We start from the raw sequence: 27,717 nt of genomic DNA, 5'->3' as shown, positions 1-27,717 counted from the left end.
CCCAATTTTCTATTGCCCGTTTGCCTCTTTATGTTTACAGGCAGAATATTTTACTTATTGTCAAGTTGAACACTTTGGTATATGTGTTCAATCTTTCTCCCACTCTGCAAATTACTTTTGAATTTTGGCGACAGCATCTAAAAAGGAAAATCATGTCAGAAACACAGCTCGATCCTGTCAGTCCTTTCCTTTGGAGATTTTATAGTAGTATGTCTTAAGAAGGGCTTTTCGACTTCCAAGAGTAAATGTATTTTTCCACAATTTAAAAAAGAAAAAAAAAACAACAAAAAATAACAAAACAAAACAACAACAACAACAAAAAAAAAAAACAGCGAGTATATGCCAGGCGTGGTGGCACACTCCTCTATTCCCAGCACTCTGGAGGCAGAGGCAGGCAGATCTCTCAGTTCCAGGTCAGTCAGCCTGGTCTACAGAGTGAGTTTCAGGGCAACCAGGGCCTCAAAGAAGAACTCTCTCTGTCTCAGAAAACAAAACAAAATTAATTTAATTTATTTTTATACAATTTACCAACATATTTATTTGTTCTGCAAATAGTATAGAGAAAGTGGGTCTGCAGCCCACCCTAACTAACAGATAGCCATTTATTCCAATGGCGCTCTACAGCCATTAGATCTTCAATCACTAAACTTCTGTTTCATAAGGAAGACAGCACTTATCTTCAAGAACTAAATTCTCATCCAAATATGGAGCTATGATGTGTCATCTCCATATTTTAATGATTATAATTTTTAAGTAGCTTAAGATATGGCAGCAACCTGCTTCCCCTTGAATTTAATGTGTTCACCACGATTGTTCTTGCATTTCTTTGGCATGGGAATTCTAGAATTTACCTGTCAAGTTCCAGAAAGCATCTTACTGAGATTTAGCATAGTATTGTACTGAATTTACAAAGGAAGATTTAACACATCTTTACCACCCTGAATACAGGATTAATATGATTAATATTTAAATAATAATCCAGTCACATGACATCCTGCTGTAAAACCTTTTTCAATCGATGTTGAACTAAAGATGAAACCCTTTGAGGGCTACGGATACAGCTCAGTGGTATAGCACTTGCTTAACATGCGTGAGGCTCTGGGTTCATTCCCCAGCATGACATAAAAATAAAAGGCTCTTTGGTGTCTGGTTCTCAAATTTTACCTTCCTAGCTTCTCTTCAAAGCCACCTCTTCAAACTGATTTTCCTATATTCTCATTCGCAACATTTTTCAAACAAAGTAGTATGCATATTCTATTCTAAATAATCCTTCAGTCCCTGGGCTAAAAATAGAACACAATTAGAGAGGGAAAAAAACAGATATAGCCCTTTTCCATATAACTCAGTCTGAAGCACCAACATTCTGTGTCTACTCAAGATCTACTATTAACCCTTACCAAGGCAGAAATGAATATGGTTTCTTTACTAATCTGAGGTGGGAGACGCAGGTCAATCTATGATTAAATAACTTATGGTAATGAACTGTAATTTCAGGATTCCCAGGAGACAGAACCCTGTATGAGATCCGAAACATCAAGAGACCTTGCTGTGTCCAAACCCAGCATGTCTATGTGCTGCATATATCTCTGACAGGTAAGGGGTACTGTAGAAAGGGACAAAGAATGCTAAAGCGACTGAGTTATTAATAGTATCATCCTAAGAGAAGACGAACTTAAAGAGACCTCACGTCACATTAAACATTCAAAACTCAGAGGATTTGAGGCAAGAGCTAGATGCTAGTAATGTACTGCATTTCAGCAGAGCCACCACACTGAGGGAGCAGAGGATCAGGGATAACCAGGGGTCAGGGTGGCCACATGAGGGTAGCAGAGAGCAGGCTATGTCGCGAATACGTTGAAGTGAAGACATTAGAATTTCGAATCTAGATCCATGAGGTGCTCTATATTAAGACAACGAGTACAAGACACGTGTCTGTGCAAGAGAAACACAAAGGAATAGCCCTCGGGCATCTGCTCCAAGGTGAAGGAGTCAGAGAGAGAAACATCAAGTGTTGCTCTGTTCCATCCTAGCACTGATACATGAAGGCTCTCATGTGGTAGTCTTCACAGTGAAACGTTAAGACTGACAATGATGGAGCCTAATGACCAGCAAAGGGGAAGTTCTGGTGACAAACAACAGTAGCACAACTTGTGTTTTAGCCTTGGCTGACTTTACCCTCAAAATCATGGACACCCCCTACCCCGTACCCCCCCCCCACTCCAAGTGCTGTCTTCTTGTCAGTTCTAATCTCCTCAAGGCTGGAGCAATAACTCTCTGAGCTCTCTTTAGATAGAAGCATATTCTATTCTAGGTCTGCACAACACACAAAAACCTTCCCGTGACTTCACATGGGTTTAGCAGGAGCACTTTAAATACAACCCCCACCACCTCTGACTTTCCCACTGGAGTCACAAGAAAACCCTGAAACTAGGAAGTCTGGTGGGAAACCTCAATTTGGCTTCAGCCCGCAAAGGGATGCTTATTCTACTGGTAGCAAGTTCTTGAACTTTAGGGCTTAATATGATCTTGATACTGAAATGGACCACAAGCTGGCCAGGAATTGGGAGAGGGGAAATGGTTTTAAAATAGGGAATAGCAAAACCTGTGTCAGAAAAAGCTGGAAGAGCATCTCTTGTTTAACTCATAATCATCAGCCGTGGCCTTACTCACCTACATTGGCCTACTGGATCCAGTTATCAAAGAGAAAGGGATTAGACAAGAGGTTCTAACGTGATAAGGGAACTGACACAAGGTTATGAATTGGGGCACTTCACCTGATGTATAAGGGGCTGTGGGGCAATTTAATAACAGTTTAAACCCTCCAGAGGGACATTACATAGTGGTCAGAAAAAAGAGTGAGATGTCTTCTCTCAGGAACAGTAGGGAAGAGCTCCAAATGGCAGGCAGTGGGTTGCTTTGGACCCAAGACAAAGGTTCTTGAATGTAAAATCAAATGCTTCTTCTGATGTGATCAATCCATCCAACTAGTGTATGGCACATGGTAGCCATTGGTGTTACATGCAGCATCTTCTACCTTTTGGCAACACAACTCTAATCAAAATTGACACGATTTTTTTATCCTTTGGAGCTTACACTAACTCTGAGAAAGAAGCTAGATGGTAAATAAATAGAAGAAAAATTCATCAAAATAACGACTGATTGCAAGAAAATAAGACATTTCCAGCAAGGCAGTAACTAAAGTTGAGAAGCAACTGCAGGAATAACAACTCAGCCCAGAGCAAAGGAGAAGCACTCCAGTTGGGAAGAAGGGTTTGGGGTGGACGTGAGCTTGGTGTCTGTTAAGAACAATATAATAATAATAATAATAATAATAATAATAATAATAATAATAATAATAATAAAATCTGGAGAGCACAGCCACGATGAGGCTGCACTAAGCCAGAGAGGAAGGCATGGGCTACACTGTGCAGTTTTTACAAGACTTGCAGTCAGTGGAGAGGAAACACTAAGAAACTCAATTGTCGAAAGGCAGTGGTGTTTCTAACTGTGAAACATTCACACAACTGTTTTAATGAGGTATTTACATGGTTTCCCTGGGAATCAATGAACTTTGTCAGGGGATGCAGCCTATACTGAGTGGTCTCTCTGGGTTGTCAGGGCTTAGGAATCACCCACGAGCAGTTGACACTAGAAACAGGAATTTTCATCATTAACTCATGGAACCAGTGTACCCTGGGCATCCGTATTATCTGAGTAAGTACCTCCCAGCCAGTCTTTTTGATGAAGCAAAGAAATGTGCTAGAATGACCAGAGACTTTCAAGACACTTAAGATTCCTGGGACTAAAGAGATGGCTTAGCAGATAAGTGTTTGCCACAGTATCATATGGACTACACTTTCGGTCCCTGGGACCCAGCTATATGCTAGGTCAATGTGATGGCCCTTGCCAGCCCCAGTGTGGGAGAGATGAAATTCCTGGTACAAGTTTACCAGCCAGACTAGTCAAATTGGTGAGCCCTAGGTTCTAGTAAGAGATCCAGCCTCAGTACATATGGTGGAGAGTAGCTGAAAAAGAAAGCCAGCATCAACCTCTGGCCTCCACAAGCATGTGTAACCACACACATATGAATGTGAGCATATACACACACATACACACATACCCTGGTACTTAACATACGATTTGTATGAAACTACCAAATCGCTTGAGTCACAAACACCTCATCTATAAAAGGGGAATAATAGTGCTTACAGGCCATAAGATTGTACATAAAGATTGCATAATGTAGAATATGCAAATTGCCAGGCACACAGTAGGCATTCTATGAGTGCTTAATCAAATATGTGTGTGTGAGTATATTAAAGTTACACATGAATGAAAAATGTGCGCATTAACTTCCCGCAATGCTTGCTGTTTTGCATTCACTGCCATTACAGAGAGCCCAGAATCTCAGAGAATGAAGACGGTATCCAGGACTAGGGACCAAACTCTCTCCTCTGTCTCCTACTTGGGTTTTCGACAATCCTTTCATTCAATTGGTTCATCTATCACTGCCACTGTCCCTAAAACAGAAAATAATTCACTGAGTTTCTCTTGTCTCTCCAGCTTGCCCTTGACTTGACCTATGTTCTGGGTTACTGAGTACAGACTAATTCTTCCAGGAACCAAAGCCGAAGCCAAATTTCCCAGTTTTCACGGCTAAGGTTCTGTCCATGTTGAACTGGAACAGTTGGTCTCAAAGCCAATCCTACTCCACAAAATATGAGTTGCTGTGGACCAACATACACACGCGAAATCCTTTTCTCTACCATGCACTGAGCCTAAGCCCTATAGTGATGTCCTGGTCATTTCTCTATTGTACCCATAGGCTCCAAGACAAGACCACCCTCAGTGGGTCTTACTTAGTGTCATGGCACTGAATTTGTGGTACTCAGGGGGTAGAGGTCAGGCTCTTACAGCTCGTATCCATCTATCCAGCACTGCCAGTATTATCGCTCTAAAATGCAAATCTGGCACTGACATTTCTTTGCTTAAGCCCTTCAATGACTGCTTGTCTGCAGAATAAAGAACAATCTAGCATAAATTCCCTCACGGTCTAGCCACAACTTTGGAGTTGCCTGCATCACCATTTATGCATATGCCAGTCCCTTCTTCATCTCTCTCATTCCTTTGACATCTGGCCAATTCCTTGTCTCAATTTTTTTTTTGTAAGTTTAATTTCCATCTCTTCCCTGCTCCCTCTGTGCTTCGTATATACATTTTTCCCACGCCCTCTTGCGAATCCGTGTTTGCAAGCCTGTCTTCTCTATTGGATGATGAGTTCCTCTAGTGTGGTTTTCATGGCTTCCTCATCTTTCCGTTTCGCTTTTACCAAAGGGTGATGTTTTATAACAGCATTTAAAAAGTCGCCCTCACTCAAGGATTGCCAAAAGCAGCCCATTCCTCTTAGAATGGTCTGGGCTATCAGTTATTGGTGTTCCCAAATTGTAACCTCTCCTGGACTCATATTATTCCTCACAGATAAATATAGTTCAAACCTGGAGTGGGACTTGGGAATGGGGTGAGAAAAATCAATCTACTGAGTGTTTCATTATTTAACTTAAAAAAAAAAAGATGAAGCTACCATTACCTGCCTATAATCTTAGAACCTGTGAAGTAGAATCAAGAGAATCAGGAGTTCAAAGTCATTTACAGATGGGGAGGGGGGAGTTAGAGGCCAGTCTGGGCTGCTTGAGGTGCAGTTTCAAAAATAAACAAACAAACAATAGTTTATATAATTTCTTAATAGGCTACCACAAAATGCCTAACCACTTGCAACCAGTATTGCTCATCACATAGAAACTTCTCAACAGGCTATGAACAAAAGAAGGAATGGTCCGAGGTTGGAGTTCAGATCTGGAAAGAACTTGTTATGTTCTCACAGAGCCTGGGAATGTTTGTTCTCCAGGTGTGTTTATAAAGACTCTCATTTTACTTACTCTATATTTAAAAAAGCAAAAGAATGCAATTGTTCAGAAATGTCTTAGGACTTCTCTTTGGGAAGTCCCTAGAGAAGCAACACATAAATCAGCCAATAAGCCTCTGACTATTATTTTACAGCCAGTTCTTAGTTCTTGTGTTTAGAATGAACCACCAATTTGTATATAAAGTGTGGATCCTTAAAGCTATTTGTCCAAATTACGAATGATGGATGTCTAAATGATGAGTGTTTTCCACAACTACAGCAATACAAAAGAAAGTAACATGCTGATAGAGACGTAGCTCAGTGGTAGTATGTCAGGTTAGCAAACTCAAGACTCTGGGTTAGAACACCAGCAAAGACAGATAACAGACAGATAGACAGACAGACAGACAGGCAGATCAGAGACAATTATAATACTTATAAAAGGTATTCTATATACATTTGTACACATACATTACAATCAGCTACATCAGCTTATAAATGGAATATCCAAATAACTTAATGCATACATACCTGTGTGAAAAATTCCAGTGAATTATGGTTATATGCATCATGTTGCATATGTGGAAAATGTTTTATTGAGCCCATGCTCACACATTTGTCGTTTGGTTTAATTCATACTTAAGTGAAATTGTGATTCTTTTAGTTTTCACACTGGCAATAATGAGATTCATGAAATATCATTCCTGCCCTCAAAGAGCGCACAGTTAGAGAAGAAAATTACTGCCAAATCATTGCAACACAGTGAGAGAACTGTAATAGTTGAGATATACATTTTATACAGTGGTAGCACCCAGAAAGACAAGGTTACCCTCAGGTGGAAGGCTTTACGCGGGTGGGAGCACCTAATCAAAGTGTGGATGAATAAACACGATTTTCATCAGGCTTGATGAGATGGGCGATCCAGGTATAGAAAAACAATGTGTGCAAAGACACTGAGGCATGAAACAAGGAAGTATCTCGGGGAAATTACAAGCAGCTTGATATTGCGAGAACACAGAATCAAGGTGAGCAGTGTGGAAATATTTCTCTGGAGAAGGCTACCGATCCCCATGTAACTGAAAATGTGCATTTTTGTTTGAAGATGATTATATATGTCTACTGTCTTTCCATAATACATCAATCAGCCTGAAGCTGGAGCAATGGTGACACACATATTTATTATATGATTTTGTTTTTGCTTGAATTTATCACAAAACAATTTCCCCAGTCTCTGCTCATATTTGTATATTTCCCCTCTGCTCTCTCACCTTTTACTCATTTCCTCTGTAATGTAGTTATTCACATCCCTTCTCCCTCACATTGTCTCCTTCTACATCAATCTGAGTCCATCGACAGCCTCATAGGTCATCCTCTTGTCTAATGCCAGGCAACTCCACTTCTCTGACATTAAGAAATAAGCCCACATGACCTTCAGAGTCAAGCCCTGAGCAGCTCTTCTGGCTAAGTACAAAGTTAAGAATGTAGACTTTGAGGCCTGGATGTGTTGTTCCCCATCATTGTGCAAGTGGGTTTCTTCTGGTTCCAGGGTCCTCATCTGTAATAGAGAGGTGATAGATGCTGCACAAAAGACGTGGGAATATTAAAAATGTGTGATAAATGTAAAGAATTGAGCTGGAAGCTTGACCCTTAATCGTTGTTGCTATTTATAAACTCGAAGTATCTAGTGATTGCCATGCTTAAGTCATGCACGTACCCAGGGCGATTTAATTTGGTAGATATTTACCTTGACTTTATCTGCTTGCCTGGAAAGCTGTGGGAGGCAGTGCTGCCAAGTTACGCAACTCCAATTAGAATGATGCCCCCTGGGGTTGTGCAATATGGCTACTCCAAGAAGGCGAAGGGGAGGAGGATTTTCTCTGCAGTTAGTTTCTTTCTATAGTCTGAATATTTTAACTTCACCAATAAATTAGTTTAATGTCTCAAAGTACCAATAGGGTCTGTGGGCAAGAACATGTGGGGATTTTTGTAATTTTCTCCATCTCTGTACCATTAGTTATTTAAAAATAAAACAAAACCATGAATGATATGGAGAAGTCAAGCCAGGGTGGATCCGTTAGGACTTTAAGGAGACGGTTGCTCAGAATTACTTGTTGGCGGAGGGGAGGTGAGTACAGAGTCACCTATCAAGCAGGCCTGGCTTGGATCCTCTGATTACAATTATAATCATGTTACAGCATGTTTTGCACTGGTAAGGAACTAATAAATTTAACTACATTAGGTAGCTTCTGGTGCCCACAGGAGATACCGTATATATAAAGCACTCAGCATGAAGGCTGGCAATGATGGCTTCTCCGTTCATGGGACCATGTTTTAATCACGTGCAAGTGGCTTCCCTAGTTGCCAGCTCAAACCTGGTTAGAATGAAGATACTGGTTAAAACTGATAATTGAGTTGGAGCTGCCATTAGGACTGGTGGTTAGAATCCTTAATAGATTAGGGTTAGGATTAAAATTAGAATTCAATTAAGGTTAGAATTAAAATTCGTACCGAGGTTATTATTAAGGGTGCTGTTAATTAAAGCTGGATAATAGAAGCACGGGGTGGCATTGGCAAGTACTGGTTTAGTTGGGTGGAAAATTGAAGAGGAAAACAGTGTGCGAACCTGCATAGAGTCTACCAAGTCACAGAGAGGAGAAGGGTCAGAGTGTGACAGAGGAACTGAGTGAGGGCTGAGTCACATCTTCTCATAGGTCTTCCCTATAGGCACTGCTGATCTCTACCAGATGAATACACAAAACTCACCCTCTACAAACTGAGTTCCTTCTCTTTCCCCGTTCAGCAGAAGCTGCGTGGGGAAAGAATGCCCAGGGCCCACACAGCTGTGTCTAGCCCAGCATCAGTGCCAGTATCACATTCCACACCCCCAGATACCCAGGCTGTTGCTGAGTGGACAGGGGCATGCGGGAGGCCAAGCTCTTTCCCTCTCATCACTCCCCTTCTTGGCTCCCCACAAATCTCCCTGTAGCTGCCATCTCTGTAATCCCACAGACAACTCCCCTCAGACCTTGTGCAAGTCTCTGGGAAACGCAAATTGTATGTCACGGCATTTTCGAGTGCTGAGTAACCATAGAGATCACAATCCAACACAGATACTTACATTCTACCTATTTTTATGATGAGATAATCCTTGCAGGTCACTCTTTCTTTGGCGAGACCCCCCTTTCCTAAGCAAATGGCATGCCTGTAAAATGGGGGTGGGATCAGTGCAGATAGGGCAGTAGTAGAAGAATTATAGAGAATGGGTTCTTCCAAACAGAGTGCATGCCATGTGGAAGAAATTACCATTCCGAGGTAAACAGAAGAGAACACTTCAAATTAGACATTGTTCTCAGATACTGGGTCTGATTCTCCACAGTCCTCCTACCTCCCAAGGGTACTCACTCCCTCTCACTCCCTGTCCCTCATCCAGTCCTGTTAGTCTTTACTAGGTAGCGGCAGAACACTGGAAGCCACTGGGCGTCTGAGCTCCATTTCCCTCATCTGTTCAAGAAAGACACCATCTAAGAGGACGATGATCTTGGAGGTCTTTCACAACTCTAACATGTTTTTATTCCATAATTCTAAAAGCCAACAGCAACCTCCTATTACCAAGAACTAAAACACTGCCAAAACTCATGCTGATGATACAGGGAAGGGAAGAGGAGCCAGTAGGAAAAGAGCAGTCCAGAGTCTCATTTGCTAGCCTTAATACAGTCTCTTCAAAACAGCTCCACTTCCCCCCTCCCACCCTTGGTACCCATCCATCCCTTGCAGTTACAGTAGAGGGCGGGGCCAGAGCAGCAGTCATCAGAGAATTAAGGACAGGCAGAAGGAGACCTCTGGGATGCAGCAGATGGAGGGAAAAGATGGTTAATTAGAGGACTTTGGGACTTAATCCCACATCCAGCCTACCCCCATTTAATTCACCTCCACACACACCCTTATCCTGTTCTACCTAAATCCCACTTACATGACAGCGAAGCTAAGGTTTCTTCTAGTTCAAATATAATACTCTTTATCCATCAAGAGCCTATAACAAGAAAGAGCCTGATTTTTCTCACCATGGCTGATAAGCTTGTTTTGCTCTGTAGTTAGGTTTTGTATTATTTTACCATGCCCCCTTCCTTTTCATATCGTAACTAACCTCATACCAACGTAGTCCCAACTCCATCAAAAAGTCATATCTTCTTTCAATCTCCACCTTCCTGGTCCAGTCTCCTCCCAGTCTTACATCCACATCTGCACATTCCTGCAATATTCACTGTCCTATCTCCTCTGCTTGGGTTTCAAAACAGTAGTGATGATCTCAGAAAGGTAACGACATGATTTGGTGTCACCAAGACAGGTCAAATTGGACCTTGTTCAATATTGCCTAGGAAGAAATAATAACCACCTAGACAGTCAGGACACATCCAAGAGGCAAGCAGATTTCTTCTATAGAAACTTTAAACTCCAGAAACAGCAAGTGAAAAATATCGGAGCAGACCCAGACCAGCCTGCAGGGGTGCCCTGAACAGTACTCTCTCAGCCCCAGATAACTGCCTGTCACTTAGACAAGGCTTTACTGGTTACGAAATATGTTCTGCAGGCTGTCCCCAGGTTCTTAGGTGACAGAGACATTGGCTACATCACCATAAAGAGTTAAGAAGCCTTGACATAAGGAAGGAAAGATTACCCAAACATTAAATACTAGCAGAGGAAAGCAGCACAGAAAATGGACTGGAGATGTTACTAGAACCACCCACATCCCACTTGTAGAATAAAGCACTATGTACTTTTCTTTACCATTCCTAATGCTGGATCTTTTATTTCTAAGTGAATGTAAAACCTGGATTAGATCTGCTAACTTCCTTTGGGTTAGATCAGGTATACTCTAAGAATTCTTGGCATACCTAAAATTCCCTGATTTCTAAAATTTAGAAATGTATTCTCCAAAGCTAAATTTCGACCAAACGAACCCAGAAAGATCCTTTTTTTTAAACACACCAAAACTCTTTCAGAGATAACCTAGAAGAACAGCAAACACTAGGGACTCGGGACTTTTTGAATGTGAGCAAGTTGCAAACACAGTCTTTCTCATCCATCTCCTCTATAGCCTCAGGGAACAAGAGCTGCATTACTCACTGCTTCTTGGTCTGTAAGAGGGTCTGTGAGTCTGGCTTTCACCCTGGGTTCTTACTAGCTAAAAGTTGAGAAGAGCCCCTGAAAGACCGAGCAGAAAGGATATTGAGAGGCTAGTTTCAGGAAAGAGGGTCTAAGACAGAGCACGGAGGAGGAAAATACCAAGTAACTTTACAGGATACTTCCTTGTTTAGTGTCTGGAATAACGTCTTTAAAGAAGGCTTGAAGGAGATTAGGTTCGGTGGCCTCCTGGGGTCGGCTTTGCAAGGGATGTTGCCTGGAACCACAAATTGTTGCTGGACAGTTAAGAAGAGGGTCTTGAGTAAGAGAACTACGGAGGTTTATGCTTAGGAGAATGCCTTGAGTAATTAGGTACCCTGGGGAGGCATCCTTGGTCACAGTGGAGAGGGGTGTCCTAGCTTTGGGGATCCCGGTTGCCTAAGGAGAAGGCGGGGCCGGAGGACCTCAGGCAAGTGGGCACGCCCTTGCCCAGGCCTGCAGTGGACTCTGTCGCCAGCTGGCCCACCGCCCTGTCCACCTCCCCTCTCTCCACCCCAAGCATAAGAGGGGTGCGCATGGGGTCCCACTTCTGAGTCAGCTCCCTCCCTTTGCTCCACACCCGAGTGATGCTGGAGGAGCTCCCGGGGGAGAAGATGGAAGGCACCACAAAAGCGCGGAGGGGGTGTGGGAGGCGAGGGGGAGTAGGGAATGCGGCATCCAGGCCCCCCCGCCACCAGCCCAGCCCCCCGTCACCACCCCTCCACCTCCAACCGAATGGTTTGCTCCGAGCGCCCTATTTAATCCCGGCGACTGCAGCAGCGCCGGCTCCCTCCCGGTACCCGCCTCGGCCCCGGGCTTGGAAGCCGCTCCGGGGTTGCCCCTTTGGACAGCGACGCCGGCTACCCAGAACCCCCGGCCCCAGTCCCCGGAGATCTAGGCTCGCCAGCGCCCAGCCAGGGAGGTGGCCAGGAAGCGCGATGGGGGCCCCTTCCGCCCTGCCCCTGCTCCTGCTCCTCGCCTGCTCCTGGGCGCCCGGCGGGGCCAATCTTTCCCAGGACGGTGAGTGAGGGAGGGGGCGGCGCCAGGGGAGGTGGCCAGTGCCCCGAGGTGGGGGTTCAGACGGGGAGCCGGGCGCAGGGAGCCTGTTGGCTTTGTTTGGAAGCGAGGGTTCAAGTCGCCAGCCTCTTGGAATACCCTTGTGTCTGTCTCTGAGCATCGCTGTCTCTGAGGACCGTGGGGTGTGCCGGCGTGTGCACCTCCTATGTACACGACCGACTGTGTATGTCTACGTGTGCAGCAGGGATGTGGATCTCGGGGGTTGCTGTCTATTTTGAGCAACCGGGGTCTGGATGTGTTGATGTCCGTGTGTGTCTGGGTGTGCGCGTCTATGTTGGTGTCTGGGGCTGCGTTTCTGTGTCAGAGTCTGTGTGTATGTCTGTGTCAGTGTGTGTTGGGGGCGGAGTGAGATTTGTCGCTGTTTCAGTCAGGGCGTGTGTTGGGTGTTTCTGTATGTATGTCTGTAGGGGTTGGGTGGCCAGAACGATCCCCAAAACTGCTGTATGCAAACATTTCTGCTCCCCCGCGCGTCCCCCACCCGCCGCGGAGCTCTGAGTGGGCAGGCAAGGGGGCCTGGGTGAGGCTGTCGAGGGGGGCGTGGGCAAAGGAGAGGGGGCTTCTCCTTGAAGCAAAACAACAACACAGGGCGGAGGGGGCCCCACTTTGGCTCTAGTCCTAGTGGTGCTAAAATCTGGGCAAGGAAACCTATACTTGGGTGCGGGGCAGCAAACGGAGAGAGCAAGATATTTGGGGAGAAGGATCTATGGGAAAACCAAAGCTTTCCTGGGCTGAACATTAATTTCTCCAAATTTAGGGTGGGGTAGCAGACTAGCCTCTTTGCCCCAGTCTAAAACTCAACCCTTCTTAGGTTTGTAAAGGTAAAGAGGTGAAGGAAGGGAGTGGGGGGGGGGGGAATGAAGAAAGGAGGCGGGGCCAGGGGAGAGGGGACTTGGGGAAGAGCCCCTCCCGCCCCAGGCCAAGCTATGTAGGTCAGCGCTGTGGGGGCACCTCAGCCTTCTTAGAGGCTGCTGGTGGTTAATGGGGTGGCTTGAAGAACTGTGTAGAGATAGGAAGAAAGACGCCCCAGCTCAGAGCCTCAGGTTCCCGGAGGAGGGAGGACCAGCAGTGGAGGGACTAAAGGAATGTATCCTCCTCACTCCCGCGGCCTGTCAGAGGTGGGCTGGGTGGGGGAGGGGAAAGGGAACAAGACCAGTGCGGAGCAAGGGGAAGTGGGGAGAGTAGAGGGAGGGTGGTGGCTATGCCCGGCCAGATGCCAACGGTGGGGAAAACCAGAAAGAACCGCAGGGGAGGAGAAAGGGGAGGCGGTTCCTGGGCGATGGACCCAGTGGCCAGCAGGGATGGGCACAGGGCGGGGCGGGGTGGAGAGAGGAGGGGTTGGAACTGGGGAGGATGATGTAGAGAATTTCATCTGAGGAAAGCCGGCTGAGAGCCAGGGTGCTGGAGGAATAATAGCTCCACCTTGCCTGACCTCCTCCCCTTACCCTGTCTCTGTCCTGGTAAAGAAGCTTCCCCTGGTAAGGGGGCCCTGGGGATCCCCTCTCTACAGTTGGTTGGCTGACTCTTTCCACTCTCTACTCCCCAAGCTCCCCAAAGGGAGTTCCTACTATCACCACAGAGATGGCAGTCCCTTCTCTTGTACATGGAATCCCCAGTCCCCAGAGGGCTGAACTGATGACCCCACTCACAGGGTAGATGAGCAGTCCTGGGGACATTGGGCTCAGTGCAAGGCAAAGACTGGATACTGGGTGCCTGTGCCTCAGTAATGACACTCCTATAAAGCCTTGACTTTCAGTGCAGCCCCTGGCTTCCCCATACTCATAACTGAACCAAAGAAAGCTAGTGCCCAAGCTACAATCTTTTGGCAATGCGAGCTATGGGTGCCAACCTTAGACCTGAAAAGAGAAAAAAAAATTACGTCAATAAGCTGCAGGGTCTTTACCTCTAGGGAGAGCCTAGAATAAACCTGCTCAGTGACCACATCTTCATATGCCCAATGCATGACTTCGACTTGGGAGCCTTATTTGATCTTAAAGTCCAAAGAATGAAAACTTATTATCTCAGCTTAGAAAAACAGGGCAGAAGCTTATAGGAAAGGACAGAAATCAGTAACTTTAGCATGAGGAATTGAAGAGTATGGGTCAGGAAGACAGGAAGGATACCTCTTTCAAAGAAAATTCAACCAAGCTTCCCGAACATCTGTGTAGAGTAGAGAGCTCCAGGAGGCTCTGATATTCGTGATATAACCATTAGATATCCTCTATTACTTCAACTTTGTACCTTGATTTCTGAGCTAAGAAGGTGAGCTCCAATGGTGGAATATGAATATACTCATGGATGGCCATTCTGGCCATCATCAATTGGGTGCTTCTAGTACCCCTGAGTTCACCTGGGGCTCCTGAGCAGGGTGCTAGATGATGCATAATTCGCCCTGCAATGTTTGACCCAAACTAGGATAGATGTGGCGTGAAGACTAAAGGACAAAATAACCCAGCAAGCTGATGTTTAGATGGTCAAGGATGCTATGATTGGAAGGCTAACTCCATTGAGAAGAAGACAAACAAACTTCATGTGCCTCACAGGCATCAGTCTCCCTTGGGCACAGCATAAATATTTCAAGTTCAGAAAGATGAGCAGAGATTGAGAGAGATTGAGAAGCTGGGACAAGACCGGGCCAGCTAGTTCTATCTGAACCTGGCCATTAGTGCTGTAGCCACATGCTTAGGAATTCGCCACCTGCCCTCCCTTCTGGTCTTTCTCCACTAGTACTAGCAGAAGTTGGCAGCTCCAGTTTGAGAAACACAAGGCCTGTGAACTTCATGCACCCTGTGGTCATGTCTCTGGTGAGCAGCTTGACACTCAGCATTGTGGCCAGCCTTCTCAGGGTTCTTTATTCCCAAGTTATTATCAGCACAGTGATTTAACCCAGCATAAGGACAACCTCGCTTTGCTTTACCCAGGTTACAGCAACTTAACCTTGTATTTTAACTATCTCACACATGCATATCTTTTTCTTCCCAATGACCTTCTGTCCATTGCCATGCATTCTGCAGCCCCCTGGCCAGATGCCCAGTGAGGAAATCATGCCCAATATGCTGGAGAAACTCAGCATTCTCTCTAGTGCTGCCCACGGATCTGCTTGGCAGATCTACTCCATTGAGTTTCTTTTCCTTGTTATAGCTGTAAGGGTTCTGTCTGTTTTTATCTCTGTTCTCTTTCTAGTTCCAGTTATCACTCTTGGGAAGGACACACTCTCCCTTAAGATTTGCACATCATCTGACACACGGAAGTTGAGGCCACTAAAGAGACACTGGAACGACAGAGTCTAGTTAATTTAATGAGCATCCAGACAGTGTAATATAGGACAAATGGCCTCAAAAATTATGGCCAAGTGTTCTGTCCTAAGTTCTGCCTAGTCCTGGGTGGCACTGTTGATTTTCATATTTTTTCCCTAGGATCCTGATATTTCATTCATTAAGGAAAACAAACCACAGGAAAAATTGCTGAAATTTTAAGATATGTAGTCTTTGCCCCATTGCTGGCTTCTCTATATTCTTTAAGCTACACCTGGGGTTTGCTATAATCTAAAGTTCTCTGCCCTCCACTGAGGACCAGTAGACTGCACTTTAGATTTTCTCTCTGCCCTCTTCCAACTGAGGAAAGAAGAAATCTTATTTCAGGAGTGACATGTTGGAGATATTCAGCAGTCACTTGAAGTGTGTGACTCATAGTTCTGCAGCCATAAAATTCCACAGATGGCTTGCTTCTTTTTGGTGTTCTGGTCATTTTGAAATAGCATACGGGGCATGATGCCATTGCTCTGTAAATCCTTAGATTGGACTTAGGCATTTTTTTGCTTTCGCTCACTGTACTTTCTGTATCTAATATGTAGAATGGTGTTTAAAGCTGCTTTTTCTCAAGTCATGTGCTGGGGGAAAAATCTTCACAGTTGTCAGAGAAAGAAAACCCTTGGGGCTGTGCCTAGTCACATTCTTCACTGTTTCCTACTCCAGTGGAGCTGCCTACTGGCTCTACAATCCCTTTTCTGTCATCTGAGCCTCAGATAGGGAACGTCATCTAGTCATCTAAGGATGGCAGTCTTGATTCCTGATTCTCCTTGAAGCAGTCAGTTTCTTGCTTAATGAATAATCCAGAATATTAGAAAAGTAGAGTAATTATATTTTTATTTCATTTCTCTGTAGTTCTCGTGAGTTAACCTGTAGAATCTTAAATGATAGATAATCTTTCTATCACCAATCTCTACCCCAGCCCAAAAATCTTCTTTTCTTTTTAATGTCAGAGGCTAGTGCTTCCTGTTTAACTATTGTCTACAAGCCAATACACTGGAATGTTTTGCTTCCTGTATGGGGTCATGTCCTAGAGGTCCACCCATAGGCCATGAGAATCAAAATCTCCACAGAAATGCTTTCTAAGACAGAGAGACAAGGGGATGGAAGGAAGGGAAGAATGGAAGAGAGAGGAAGTAGGGAGGAAGATGAGAGGAAAAGGGAGAGAGGGAGAAGAGGGAGAGGGAAGGAGAGAGAGAGAGAGAGAGAGAGAGAGAGAGAGAGAGAGACTGAGAGAGAGAGAGTCACAGAAGAGTCTGGCAAGCCAATAAGAAAAGATTCACATCTCTAAGAATATGGTCAAATTAAGGATAAACACTCTATATCATCATAAAATGGAGAAGAATATGTCTCCAGGGCAAAGACCCACCTCTACTGTCAAGATCAGAAATAGTGATGGTTCTTTATAAGGTCAGATGTAGCTGAGGCTAGAGCTCTTACAACTATGCAGGTAAAACCACAGTATTTGTATGTGACAAGGCAGTCCATCCATTCTGGTCCTAAAAGCCAACCTCTGAGGAGTAGAACACATAAATCTGTTGAGTTTTTTCCCCACACATAGTGGCTCATTAAATCTACATATTCATCATTAAACCAGAAAGTATTAAAGACGTATTTATTAATTTACCAAAATTCCCTTAATTGTAGAAGCCAATGCCTAAATATTTCCTGTAAAATATAGGTTTTTAAGCTCTAGTGACACCATTCTTTTCAAAAGTTCCTGGTCCCATATCTCCTCTCCTTGTACCAGCAAATGTTAACTTTTTATAGAAAATTGATATCATCAGAACATCTGGGTATGCCATGTAACCTATGCAATGGTTATAATGTTTTGGCTCCCTTGCATCCTAGTGTTTCTAGGAGGGTATGGGGGTTGTCACAGGAATTGTATATTATTTCCTTTTTTTGGACAAGAATCCTAAGTATAATTTCAGTAGCATATAGCAAATTAAAACCACTTCCATCACAAATGAAATCTGGTTGTGGTCCTCAAAATATTTTGGATGTATACAATAGACTCAAACGAAATCCTTTAAAAAATGGATGTAGGATTATAATGATCCCAATGAAAGTCCGACGTTAAGTTCTGTGAGCACTAGAGCTTGCTACCTTAACTTGTCCACTTTCAAATAAAATACCTGTGCTTTGAGCTCTCCATGGTGCTGGGCCCTTGTGGTGTCACTCCAGGCACTTCTTGTTGCTCTCCATGGTCCTGCTCTACCTTTTGCTTTATAATCTCCGCTCTCACAGGGCAGTCCTCAAAGCTGGCTGAACTCCCCCCTACACCTCCTTCTCTATCAGAAATATGTGTGGACCCGATCTTTTAAAAGTGAGACCAAACTCTGATACAGGGACATTGTGAGTCCTCATGACTGTAGGAAAGAAGCCGAAAAGTAATTCTCAGGTTATAGATGTTCAGGAAACTGGGGTTTAGAGTGTCCTTACATGGCCTAAAAAATAGCTGCATGTTTTATGGTAACCGGAATCATAGTTTAAACCAGATCTGCATATATTGTGGTTTAGATTGAGATGGCATTGCTCCTGTATGATGTGGAGAATAGAATGAGTCTTCTTCGGTCATCAGCCTACAGCCCCTAATAGCACCCCGAGTCTTATGCCAGCTCTACCTTTCCTGATATAATGCTTGATTTACTTCTGCCCTCCATATCAGCAATGAAAATATGATATGTAAGTGTTTAAAAACTAGGTAATAGAGGACCCCATCATATGAGAAGAATAAAAACTAAATATCAGAACCCTGATTCATTTCTTCTACTTTTATGGGAGAAAATGGCCTTAATCATAAATTTCCTGTCCTAGGTTAATGTCCGTAGCCAAATCTCAGTAGATATATCTTTAAGGTGGACTCTGGTACACTTCTGCCAATATTCTGATGACATCGAGTGCCACCCAGCCAGTGTGGCATCATCACATTAGATCAGGGCAAGCTCCCCTTTCCCTGAACATAAAATGCCCCATGACAATTTCTACACAAGGGTACATTTATATGTATGAATGACCTAGAAAGGAGCCTAGCTGGGGAGGCAGAATGTCAGAATGAATTTTCAGGGTGCCTCCTTCGTTTCCTCACTTGAAGCAAGAAGCTTCATTTGTCAAGGGCAGGTAATGGAAGTGATTTATCTCTATGAGTGAGCCTTCTGGAAGATAGGATTGGGGTTACAGCAACAGCTGGAGCATCTTGCATCCACCCATTTCCCTGAGCCCCTCCACTCCAGTGAAGAGCAGGACCTATTTCAAGAAGGATTCAAATGCAGAGATGCTAACTTTGTTCAATATGTCCTTCATCCCTCGGTGTGAAATCTCACATCTGGGAAGGTAGTCCAGGAGCATAACAAAGCTATACATATATATTTTAAGAACTAAAAGATTGCATTTGCTAAACACTTATTTTTTCCCTTCCCGAGCTAGACTTGTACTAATTATATATTGATTGCTAATTATAAGCACCTTTAGCTCATTTACTTCTAGTTCAGGGTCAGGAAGGTCAGGAGAATCATTTTGCCCTGCGAAAAGAAAATGTGATGGAAGTCTGTGTCCTGGCTATCCATCTATAAGGAGGCCACAACCCATCTCTTCTTTGTTTCATAATTGTCTTAGACATTAGCAAAGTGGGAGGGAGAGCTCATTCTTTAAATATCAGGTGGCACTGAGAAGAGACAGGACTCTGTCTCATGTGTCTTTTTGTTTATTTTACCTCCTGTGCCTTGGCCCTTTGCTTTGCAGCTTTGCCCAGGTTAAAAACAAACAAAAACAAAAACCCTAAGTGTGAGTTTGTTTTTGGAGCTTCTGATTTAAATATTTGATACCCCTTAGAAATCCAGAGAAACTCTAATGAGTGCATCAGTAACAAGTAACATGGAATGCATCATCATGTCCATCCTTTAAAGAGCCTGAGGCCAAGTTCTTCCATTATAAAACGAAGGGCCAGTTTCACCATCTGTTCCAAAGCATTTGTCATTCTGCAAATGCAAAATTACAGTGGGACCATGGTGCTTGCTAGTTCTTACACTTCCTAATAATGAAATCTTCCCAAGTACATGGGATATGTTTCCCCTCCAACTCGCAACCTATAATCTCACACAAATATAAAACACACCATCACTAAGCCCCTGAGCCTTCCATGTTTTCATTTATCCTCAACTGCTGTTAATGCCAAGTCTTTTCTGGTTTACAAGCCCTGGAGTCCAATGTCAGTGACAGATGGACTGAGCCTTAGCCCTGGGGAGGAGCGGATTCCGGCCCTTTCCTGGGGAGTTTGAGCAGAAGAAAGAGACTAAATTCTGCTTTGGGGAGAAGCTCTGAGGTTAAGCCATATGGTTTTCTGGAAGTAAGGGGTTCTGATTAATATGAGCATGTGAAATGGGCTCTGTATCTGGGTCATAATAATAGCTGTGTATCTGTGTCAGAAAAAAATAAAAACAGGCATATGAATAATGAGAATCGTAGTGTGTTGAAGGACACATGCTGAAGGAGAGAGAAAGGATGACCACATTGGAAAATGCAAGCATCTTAGGGAGCAAACAGGAGACAACCACACTGAAGCTGAGACATTCAAGGAGGTTTGAAAGGAGGGGAAGAGGGCCTTTCTGTCAAAACAACATTATTTATCATCTTGGAGACTGTGAGATTTGTAGACTTGGAAGAATGTGTCTGTCTCATAGAAGAGTTAAACTTTCAGAAAAGCATGAAGTAGGGCTGGCATGAACAATGCCGCATTCTTAAAAATACAGATCTTCTTTTTTAAGTGATAAGAATGAAGGAGAGAGAGAGAAAGAAAGAGAGAGAGAGAGAGAATAAATTTCAGTTAGGCTTAGGGGAGTCAGGGGAACTCGAGTAGCGTGAGTGGGTGTGTAGAGCGGAACACATATTTTTCTTCATGTAGCACTCCTAACCATTGCCCTGAACCTGTCATTCACACTCTGTCTCTGATCATCCAGTGAAGGGAAACAGTAAAAACAAGTCAGGAATATTAGAGCCAGCAGAGATAAATGCCTTCCTGCGTACCTCAGAAGAAATTAAACTTTTCCAAACCATTGTTATCACATCACACCAAGCCATCACTCTGAAAGATCTGAAACACCACTCAAACAGCAATGTATGGGATGAGACACTGTAAGAAGGGAATTTCCATATGCATGCAAAAAGGTCAGGTACATAGGCGCCAGGTAGTTATGGCAGGATGGGAGAAAGTGCTGAAAGCTCTACTTGAGATCTCTCGCACTCCTGTAATTTGCTTGTTTGTTTGTTTGTTTGTTTTCTGCAAGTCCCTCCCTGATTTTCTGAGCTCTCCGGCTCAGTCTCAATTTCCTATCTTCCCATAACCTTTCAATACACTAAATGAATTCCATGTTCAATGCTGTTTCGTTTCCTTTCCAAAATGCTTTCCTAAAGTATGGGGGACGCATATTTTCCCAGTTTATCATGTGCATGTGCGTTTGTGCATGCATATCTCTCTCTCTCTGTCTGTCTCTCTCTCTGTCTCTCTCTGTCTCTCTGTCTTTCTCTGTCTCTCTCTGTCTCTGTCTCTGTCTCTGTCTCTCTCTCTGTGTGTGTGTGTGTGTGTGTGTGTGTGTGTGTAAAAATAACAAATTCATGGGATAGGTGTAATACTTTCCTGCTCAGTTTAAGGGGCACCCAAAACTTTACACAAAACCAGCCTTTTAGCTATTGTGCCAGAATGCACAGCCCTTATCAAACCTTCCATGATTTCTGAAGAATGTGATCACTATGGGAAGGCATTGGGGAGACAGACCCTGCAAAAGGCTATACCCATCCCAGGTACAATCATATACCTACACAGAGTCTGTTCTCCAGAAATTGTTAGTGATGTCCTTCACTGCTCTGCCTTCTGTCTCCCTCACAGGCTGCTGGTGCCGAATGCTAGATGCTTGTGAAGGGGCTAAGTTGAACGAGGAGCTGTTTGGGATCAGATGTCCCTCCTCTTTGTCTCCCAACTGCATTTGTCCTCGTTACAACTCAATATTGGCTACAGAGGGACTTGTTTTGGTTGGGGGCCAGCCCAGGGCTCCCTCTCAGTGCTAATGCATCAAGAACACTGACTCAGTAGCAAATCAAAGCAACAGCTGTCCCCACCTCCTTCTCTGCCACCCACTTCCCAGTCTCTCTGCTCCTCAGAATCTTAACTAAGTCTGTGATCATTCCCGCCCCCCCACCCCTCCAACCTACAGCAAGCCCACTTCTGCCTTCAGGTTTTTTCCTTCTAGCTCAAGAATAGGACACGCTCCTCTGCTTCTCTCCTCCCATCTAGTCTAACCCTTTTCTCTTCCACTTCACACTCAAGTGCCGGCTCCCATGACTGTGAACAGGGCATGCTCCATCAGGTAGATTCAGGAGAGCATTTGAATTCATATGTAAAAACATGTGCGTGTTGCACATGCACACACACACACACACACACACACACACACACACACACACACACACTACAGTCTTATTCACATGGCCACTGCTTTTAGCTCTTAGCAACACAACAATAGCCTCTGCCCTTCAAATTCTTCTTCTGGGGAAACTGAAGTCTGTAGGTAAGACTCCATGCCATCTGACAGAGCTGCAGAGATCTCTTCTTCATTTCACCCCAACTTCTCCAACCTGTCTGTTAGTTAATATTCCCTCACTTCCCTTAAGGTTTGAGGTCCTTCCCACGTATAGGATTAGAAGGAGCATAGATGTCACCAGATAGAAAAATCACAGTCCATAGTGGCACCTGACTCTCCAAGTTAGCTAGCCCACAAGACTCTATATGATGTGGTGATAAGAACAACAGACTAGAGTTATAACCAAGACTCCGCTGACTGCCTGTGGGACTTGTTCGAATTCTTACACTTCTTGGCGGTTTGGTTTTTCATAGTTACAAGAAGCAACTGCACTTGGGCTGTAGTTCAGCAGTTTGCACGTAGGCATGCTCACAGACACACATACGTAACAGTTTTGGACTGACTGCTACTTAAGACCTTGTCAGTTCTGAAAGTCTATACTTGTGAGAGTCATGGTGGAGAAACTATTTGGGGCAAATCAATTTTAACAGAAAGAGGAGAAAAGTTATTGCATTTAAGTGCCAGAGTCAGAGCAAGCTTTCTTCTCATCCTAACAGTGAATGATCTTAGGAGTAACCAGCTTTGGCCATTAGGGGTCAGTAGAAAATACTGATAGAATATGGAATCTGACTGTGGGGCTTAAGAACACACACACACACACACACACACACACACACACACACACACACACACACACACACCTACCTTCATAACATGATCAACCTTCACAGTTTTTTTTCCTAACATTTGCATATAAAGAATGTTTTCGAATGACTGGATTTTTGTTTACTTTTAATTTTCATGAGAAAAGAGTATTACACCAAGATCAGGTTTTCATTTTAATTCCCTCCTCACACCAAGATAGAGGAGCTAGTCAACTAGCCTGAAGGTGCTTCTCCTCATTTAGCCTGGAAAACCTTTTGTTTCCAACCTGCTGTGGAAGGAACCAAAAGATGTATGTGAAATTCATCATCATAAAACCTGTTGGAATCCAGACTTAGTCTCTCCTAACCTGACTCTGAGGTACTTTTAATAATGAGATGATACACTCCTCAACTCTTGAGTCCCTGGCCCAGGCTTTGTACCAAACCAAAGGGTTAATTACCATACTAGAAGTTCCATGGGGGAGGAGTGGAAATCTACCCTTCCCCCATCTGTTTCCACTTACATCTTCTGCTCCTCTTAGGAGAGTGAAATCAAGCCAGGAGAGAGTAATGACTTTAGGCCCAAGAGGCTTCTTGACAAACAAGGCTCCAGGAGGGAAAAACTAGACAGCAACAGAAATAATATAGGGAGAAACAAGAAGGAAAACCTTCTCTCAGCAACCCACTGACAGAGAGAAAACAGGGAGGGGAACAGGGAGACAGAGATCAGAGAGCAGCAGCCAAAGCATGACTGAGCTCCTGGGTTCTGAAGTGTTCCTGAGTGGTGGAACGGAGGGTGTCCGTGAGGACTTCATGATCTCACTGTGGACAGAATCCCATCCTAATGGGAAAAAAAGGAAACACACCTGAAAAAGCAGAGGGGCCCAGAATCAGAATTAACTCCCCTCTTAAGGCCCCGCCTCCCTCTGGCTATTCCCTAAGGTCACACAGGTATTAGCAAACAGGGATCTAAGAAAAGAAATAGGCGATGTGAGCCAGCAATGTAGCACAGGACAAGAATACATTGGTAGCTGTCAAAGGATGTCAACAGGGAGGAGTTTGGTAAATGTGGCACATTTGTGGCTGCCAAAGACCAGCTGTAGGAAGTTGAGCGTAAAGAGAGTCCTTTGTGATCTGAGTGTTTTTGCTCTGAAGTCAAAGTGACTCCTCCAAATCTTGGAGTTATCTTCTAAATCAGGATTCGGATGGAACTGGTCCAGTTTCCTCCAAATGCACATTCAAACATTTACTCTTAAAGAAAAATGTGGCTCTGAGAATAGAAAAACCTCCAGGGGCCAAATTCCAATTCTAATTTTGCTATGGCCATTCTCTGCTGCCTGTGACCCACATGTACACAGCAATTCACTCAGGAGCTAAAGCTGGGTGAGACTGTCAGATCTGGGAGCCCAGCAGTGAGGCTCCTAAGGGTGGATACTCCATTCTAAAAGAGATTCAGTATTCTAGGCCACAGCCCCCAGTATGTTTTTCGCTTGGAGATAACACTTCTCCACCCACCTGTCATGGTAGTCGTGAGGAATAACAAGTAGGCTGGGCTGAACATTATTTTTAACTCTGGAGTTAGAGAAATGCTGAGTCATCACCAGCAGCAGCAGCAGCAGCAGCAACAGCAGCAGCAGCACCATCACCATCATTACCATCACCATTGCCATCACCATCACCATCATCATCGATGTCACCATCACTATCACCATCATCATCGATGTCACCATCACTATCATATTAATCACCCTCATCATTACCATCAACATCATCATCACCACCATCATAGTCAAATCCTACTCAGAGAGCTGGTTTTCTCTAGAGTCAGGGAAGTGGGGCTCTGGATACAAGCATTCAGCTCTGGACTCAAGCATTCATGAGTTCAGTTGACGTTATGCAGACCAGGACTGGTTCCTTTGTCCCACCATCCCAAATGTGCACCCATGACATTGTTAATAACTCCACCCATTCATTCTGGATCCTTAGAGCAAATGAGACAGGGAAGATACATAAACCAACCAGTCAAGGGTGACGGTGGTATACTCTCATAGCTTTGCCTACTAGTCACTTAAACTGCAGACATAATACATTTTTATTCATTTGAGTAACTCACTTATTTATTCAATAAATATTTATTGAGCCCTTACTATGTGTGAAGTCTTGTGTTTGCAGTGAAAAACTGAGTCATTGGTGCCAATGCATGCTTTGTAGAGGGGCATTATTAAGTCTGAAATCCTTGCCTGTGCTACTCCCCGTAAGAACAATCAATCAGAAGGAGACAAGTATAGGGAAAGGATTATTTTGTCCTTTTAATCCTAAGAACTCTAAGGATATCAGAACCCACAGGTAAATAAAAACAAGGATTCAGAGCTGGGCGGAGGTGGCACATGCCTTTAATCCCAGCACTTGGAAGGCAGAGGCAGGCGGATTTCTGAGTTCGAGGCCAGCCTGGTCTACAAAGTGAGTTCCAGGACAGCCAGGGCTATACAGAGAAACCCTGTCTCAAACAAACAAACAAACAAACAAACAAACCAACAAACAAACAAACACAACAACATTATAAAAGGATTCAGAAGACCTCCCCCCCTCCCCCCGCAGAATGACTGAAGGCCAACAAGACAACCTTTTTGCTTTTAGCCTAGATGCTAGAATGTGGTGAAAACATAAACAAGTTTTGTCAAAAGTTTTAAATAAACACATCTGTTGTTTGGTTAACCAAAGAGCACCACATTATAGAAAATTCAGGAATGACAAAATATATCCCAAAGTGAAGGAAAATTATAAAATCCAGTTAAAACCGTAATTCACTGGATGCCAATCATAGCACCACCACTACCACCACCACAAGCATCCACTCTAGCCTGATACTCTGTGATTTTTCACTGTGTAGATAAGAGCTTTGAACATTGTTTAGGTAAACTGTTCCTGACTAACAATGTAAGAGAGCCTTCCCTCTCCTATTCCTAGCCTAACACCACCACCACACACACACAATGCATGTTTTCACAGGCAGTACCATGAGAAGAAGCAGAAATCTTGGTCTTCATGGCCAGAGAGACCTATAATTAAATCTTGTCCCATCCTAACCCTTACTAGATACACCACATAGCTTTCTAGTGAGCTTGTCTGGAGTTAGGACTATGGAACTCTTAACTTGAATCTTGAGATTAACACTAGGGGGCTTTATAAATATCAAGCCCTGCCTTGTAGATCTCTAGAGTCTCCATGTTCAGGCAGTCCATGCTTTTCTTTGCCTACTTCTTGTGCTTTTGAATTTTTTTTTTCACTAACAGATTCTGAGCTCTGTTCTCACAACAGAAGACACTCAGCATCTGATTCACTTAATCAATAAATATTTATTAAGCACCTTCTATGTGCAATATGCTGTATTAGTGCTAGTATTGATACTAAGATGAATCAGATATCAACTGTTCTTGTAGCATCTTTATGATTTAGGAAGGAGCCCAATTGCAATGCAGGGAAGAATGCGCCACATTTCATAAGGAAGGCAGAGAATATAGTGAAGCTCAGAGATATGGGGACAATTCCCATCTGGGACCACCAAGATGGTGGTCTTGAAAGAAGAGTTACATAAAGTAGGCTTAAAAGCTAGAGCTGAGACCCATAGAGATGGGTAAACAGCATTAAAATCAAGTTATTATAGAAAAGGGAATGGAGCTAGGATGGGAATACTTTAAATGAAATTCTAAATAGCTGCTGTGCCTAGAATGTACAATCAGTAAAAGGGACAAAGTTGACAGGTGGGTTTACATCAACCTATACATGACCTTGAAGACCAGGCTAGCCAATCTGGGTGTGATCTGCAGAAAAATGTAAAGTCTAATGGGGTTATGGCTCAGTAAAATTGTTGGTATGAACCTAAATTTGGATTTTCAGCACTCATGTAAAGATCCTAGCATAGCATGTCATGTAAAGAGCCTAGCATAGCAGCATGCATCTGAACACTCAGCATCATGACTGAAGAGGCAGGTGGATGCCTTAGAAAAAGTAGGTAAAGAGCAGATAAGATGGCAAAAGAGCTTACTTACAGGCTAAGGCTGACAATTTGAGTTCAGTGCACAGGACTGCTATGGTGAAAGACTCCTGCAGGTTGTCCTATAACTTCCACACAGACACTATATGTGTGTGTGTGTGTGTGTGTGTGTGTGTGTGTGTGTGTGTGTATACAAATATACATATATATGTATATATGTATATGTGTGTGTAAAACTATATACATATATACACATGCACATGCATGTACACATACATACACAAATAAATTTAATTTTAAAAGCCAATTAAAATATGAGCTGGAGAATGAGTGAGGAAGACACACTATGTTAGCTTCTGACATCTACATGCACACATGTAGTCCATGTAGGCATATACTCATGAACCCACAAACCTACATACAACAGAGAGAGAGAGAGAGAGAGAGAGACAGAGACAGACAGAGACAGAGAGACAGAGAGAGAATGAAATAGAAAGTCACAAAAGGTTTGTGAGCAGATAACCAGTGTAACTAGTAAGACTGGCATTTCCCAACCTACATTGCCAGTAAGACTGGAGCTCGCCTTCATGACTCTCCCCATATACAGAGCCAGCAGCTCTTTCCAAAGTCCCTGAGTAGAATCCTTACCAACTCCACTTCAAAGTCCATATGTCCCTTTTAGAATACGCCTCAGCTTCTTCCCTTTCCTGTCCAAACATTTTGAGGAAAATCATAGTGATGTCATAAATGACTGGCACAATTTTAATCCGACGATAGCTGAAGCTTTTCGTAAATCGGCTTATAATTTGTGCTATTTAACCACAGTCCTGATGATAGCATTACAATCACTCACCTGCTCCCCATGGGAATGGCCATTCAGAACGTATCGCTAGCAGCCTACAATTTTGTAACACTGGGTAACTTTCAGACATATTAACAGAGGTCTCAAGAGTAGAGATACAAGATCGCAAGTACATTTCAGAATTAGCAGATACATCACACATACTCCACAGAAGGGGGAGTGATGTCCCAGCCACATCCTAAATAGTGAAGTCTCTAA

General features: G+C 43.7%; 2 protein-coding genes across 15 annotated transcripts in view; one reads left to right on the top strand and one right to left on the bottom strand.

The window, feature by feature from the left end:
- Positions 1-27,717, bottom strand: part of Aim2 (absent in melanoma 2) — a 116,494-nt gene that overhangs the window by 86,546 nt on the left and 2,231 nt on the right. The window lies entirely within an intron of this gene.
- Cadm3 (cell adhesion molecule 3) overlaps positions 11,356-27,717 on the top strand; it is a 36,248-nt gene continuing 19,886 nt past the window's right edge. The window contains exon 1 of one of the 3 annotated variants that reach the window (XM_006497060.4): positions 11,356-12,082. In XM_006497060.4, coding sequence (XP_006497123.3) covers positions 11,650-12,082 — 433 coding nt within the window. In that variant the 5' untranslated portion in view covers positions 11,356-11,649. The remainder of the gene's footprint in view (positions 12,083-27,717) is intronic. The other 2 variants (NM_053199.3, XM_030243803.1) reach the window with 2 other exon arrangements.

Source organism: Mus musculus, chromosome 1 (genome assembly GCF_000001635.26).
Source record: "Mus musculus strain C57BL/6J chromosome 1, GRCm38.p6 C57BL/6J".
Taxonomy (NCBI): domain Eukaryota; kingdom Metazoa; phylum Chordata; class Mammalia; order Rodentia; family Muridae; genus Mus; species Mus musculus.
This window is presented reverse-complemented; position numbering and strand designations above follow the sequence as displayed.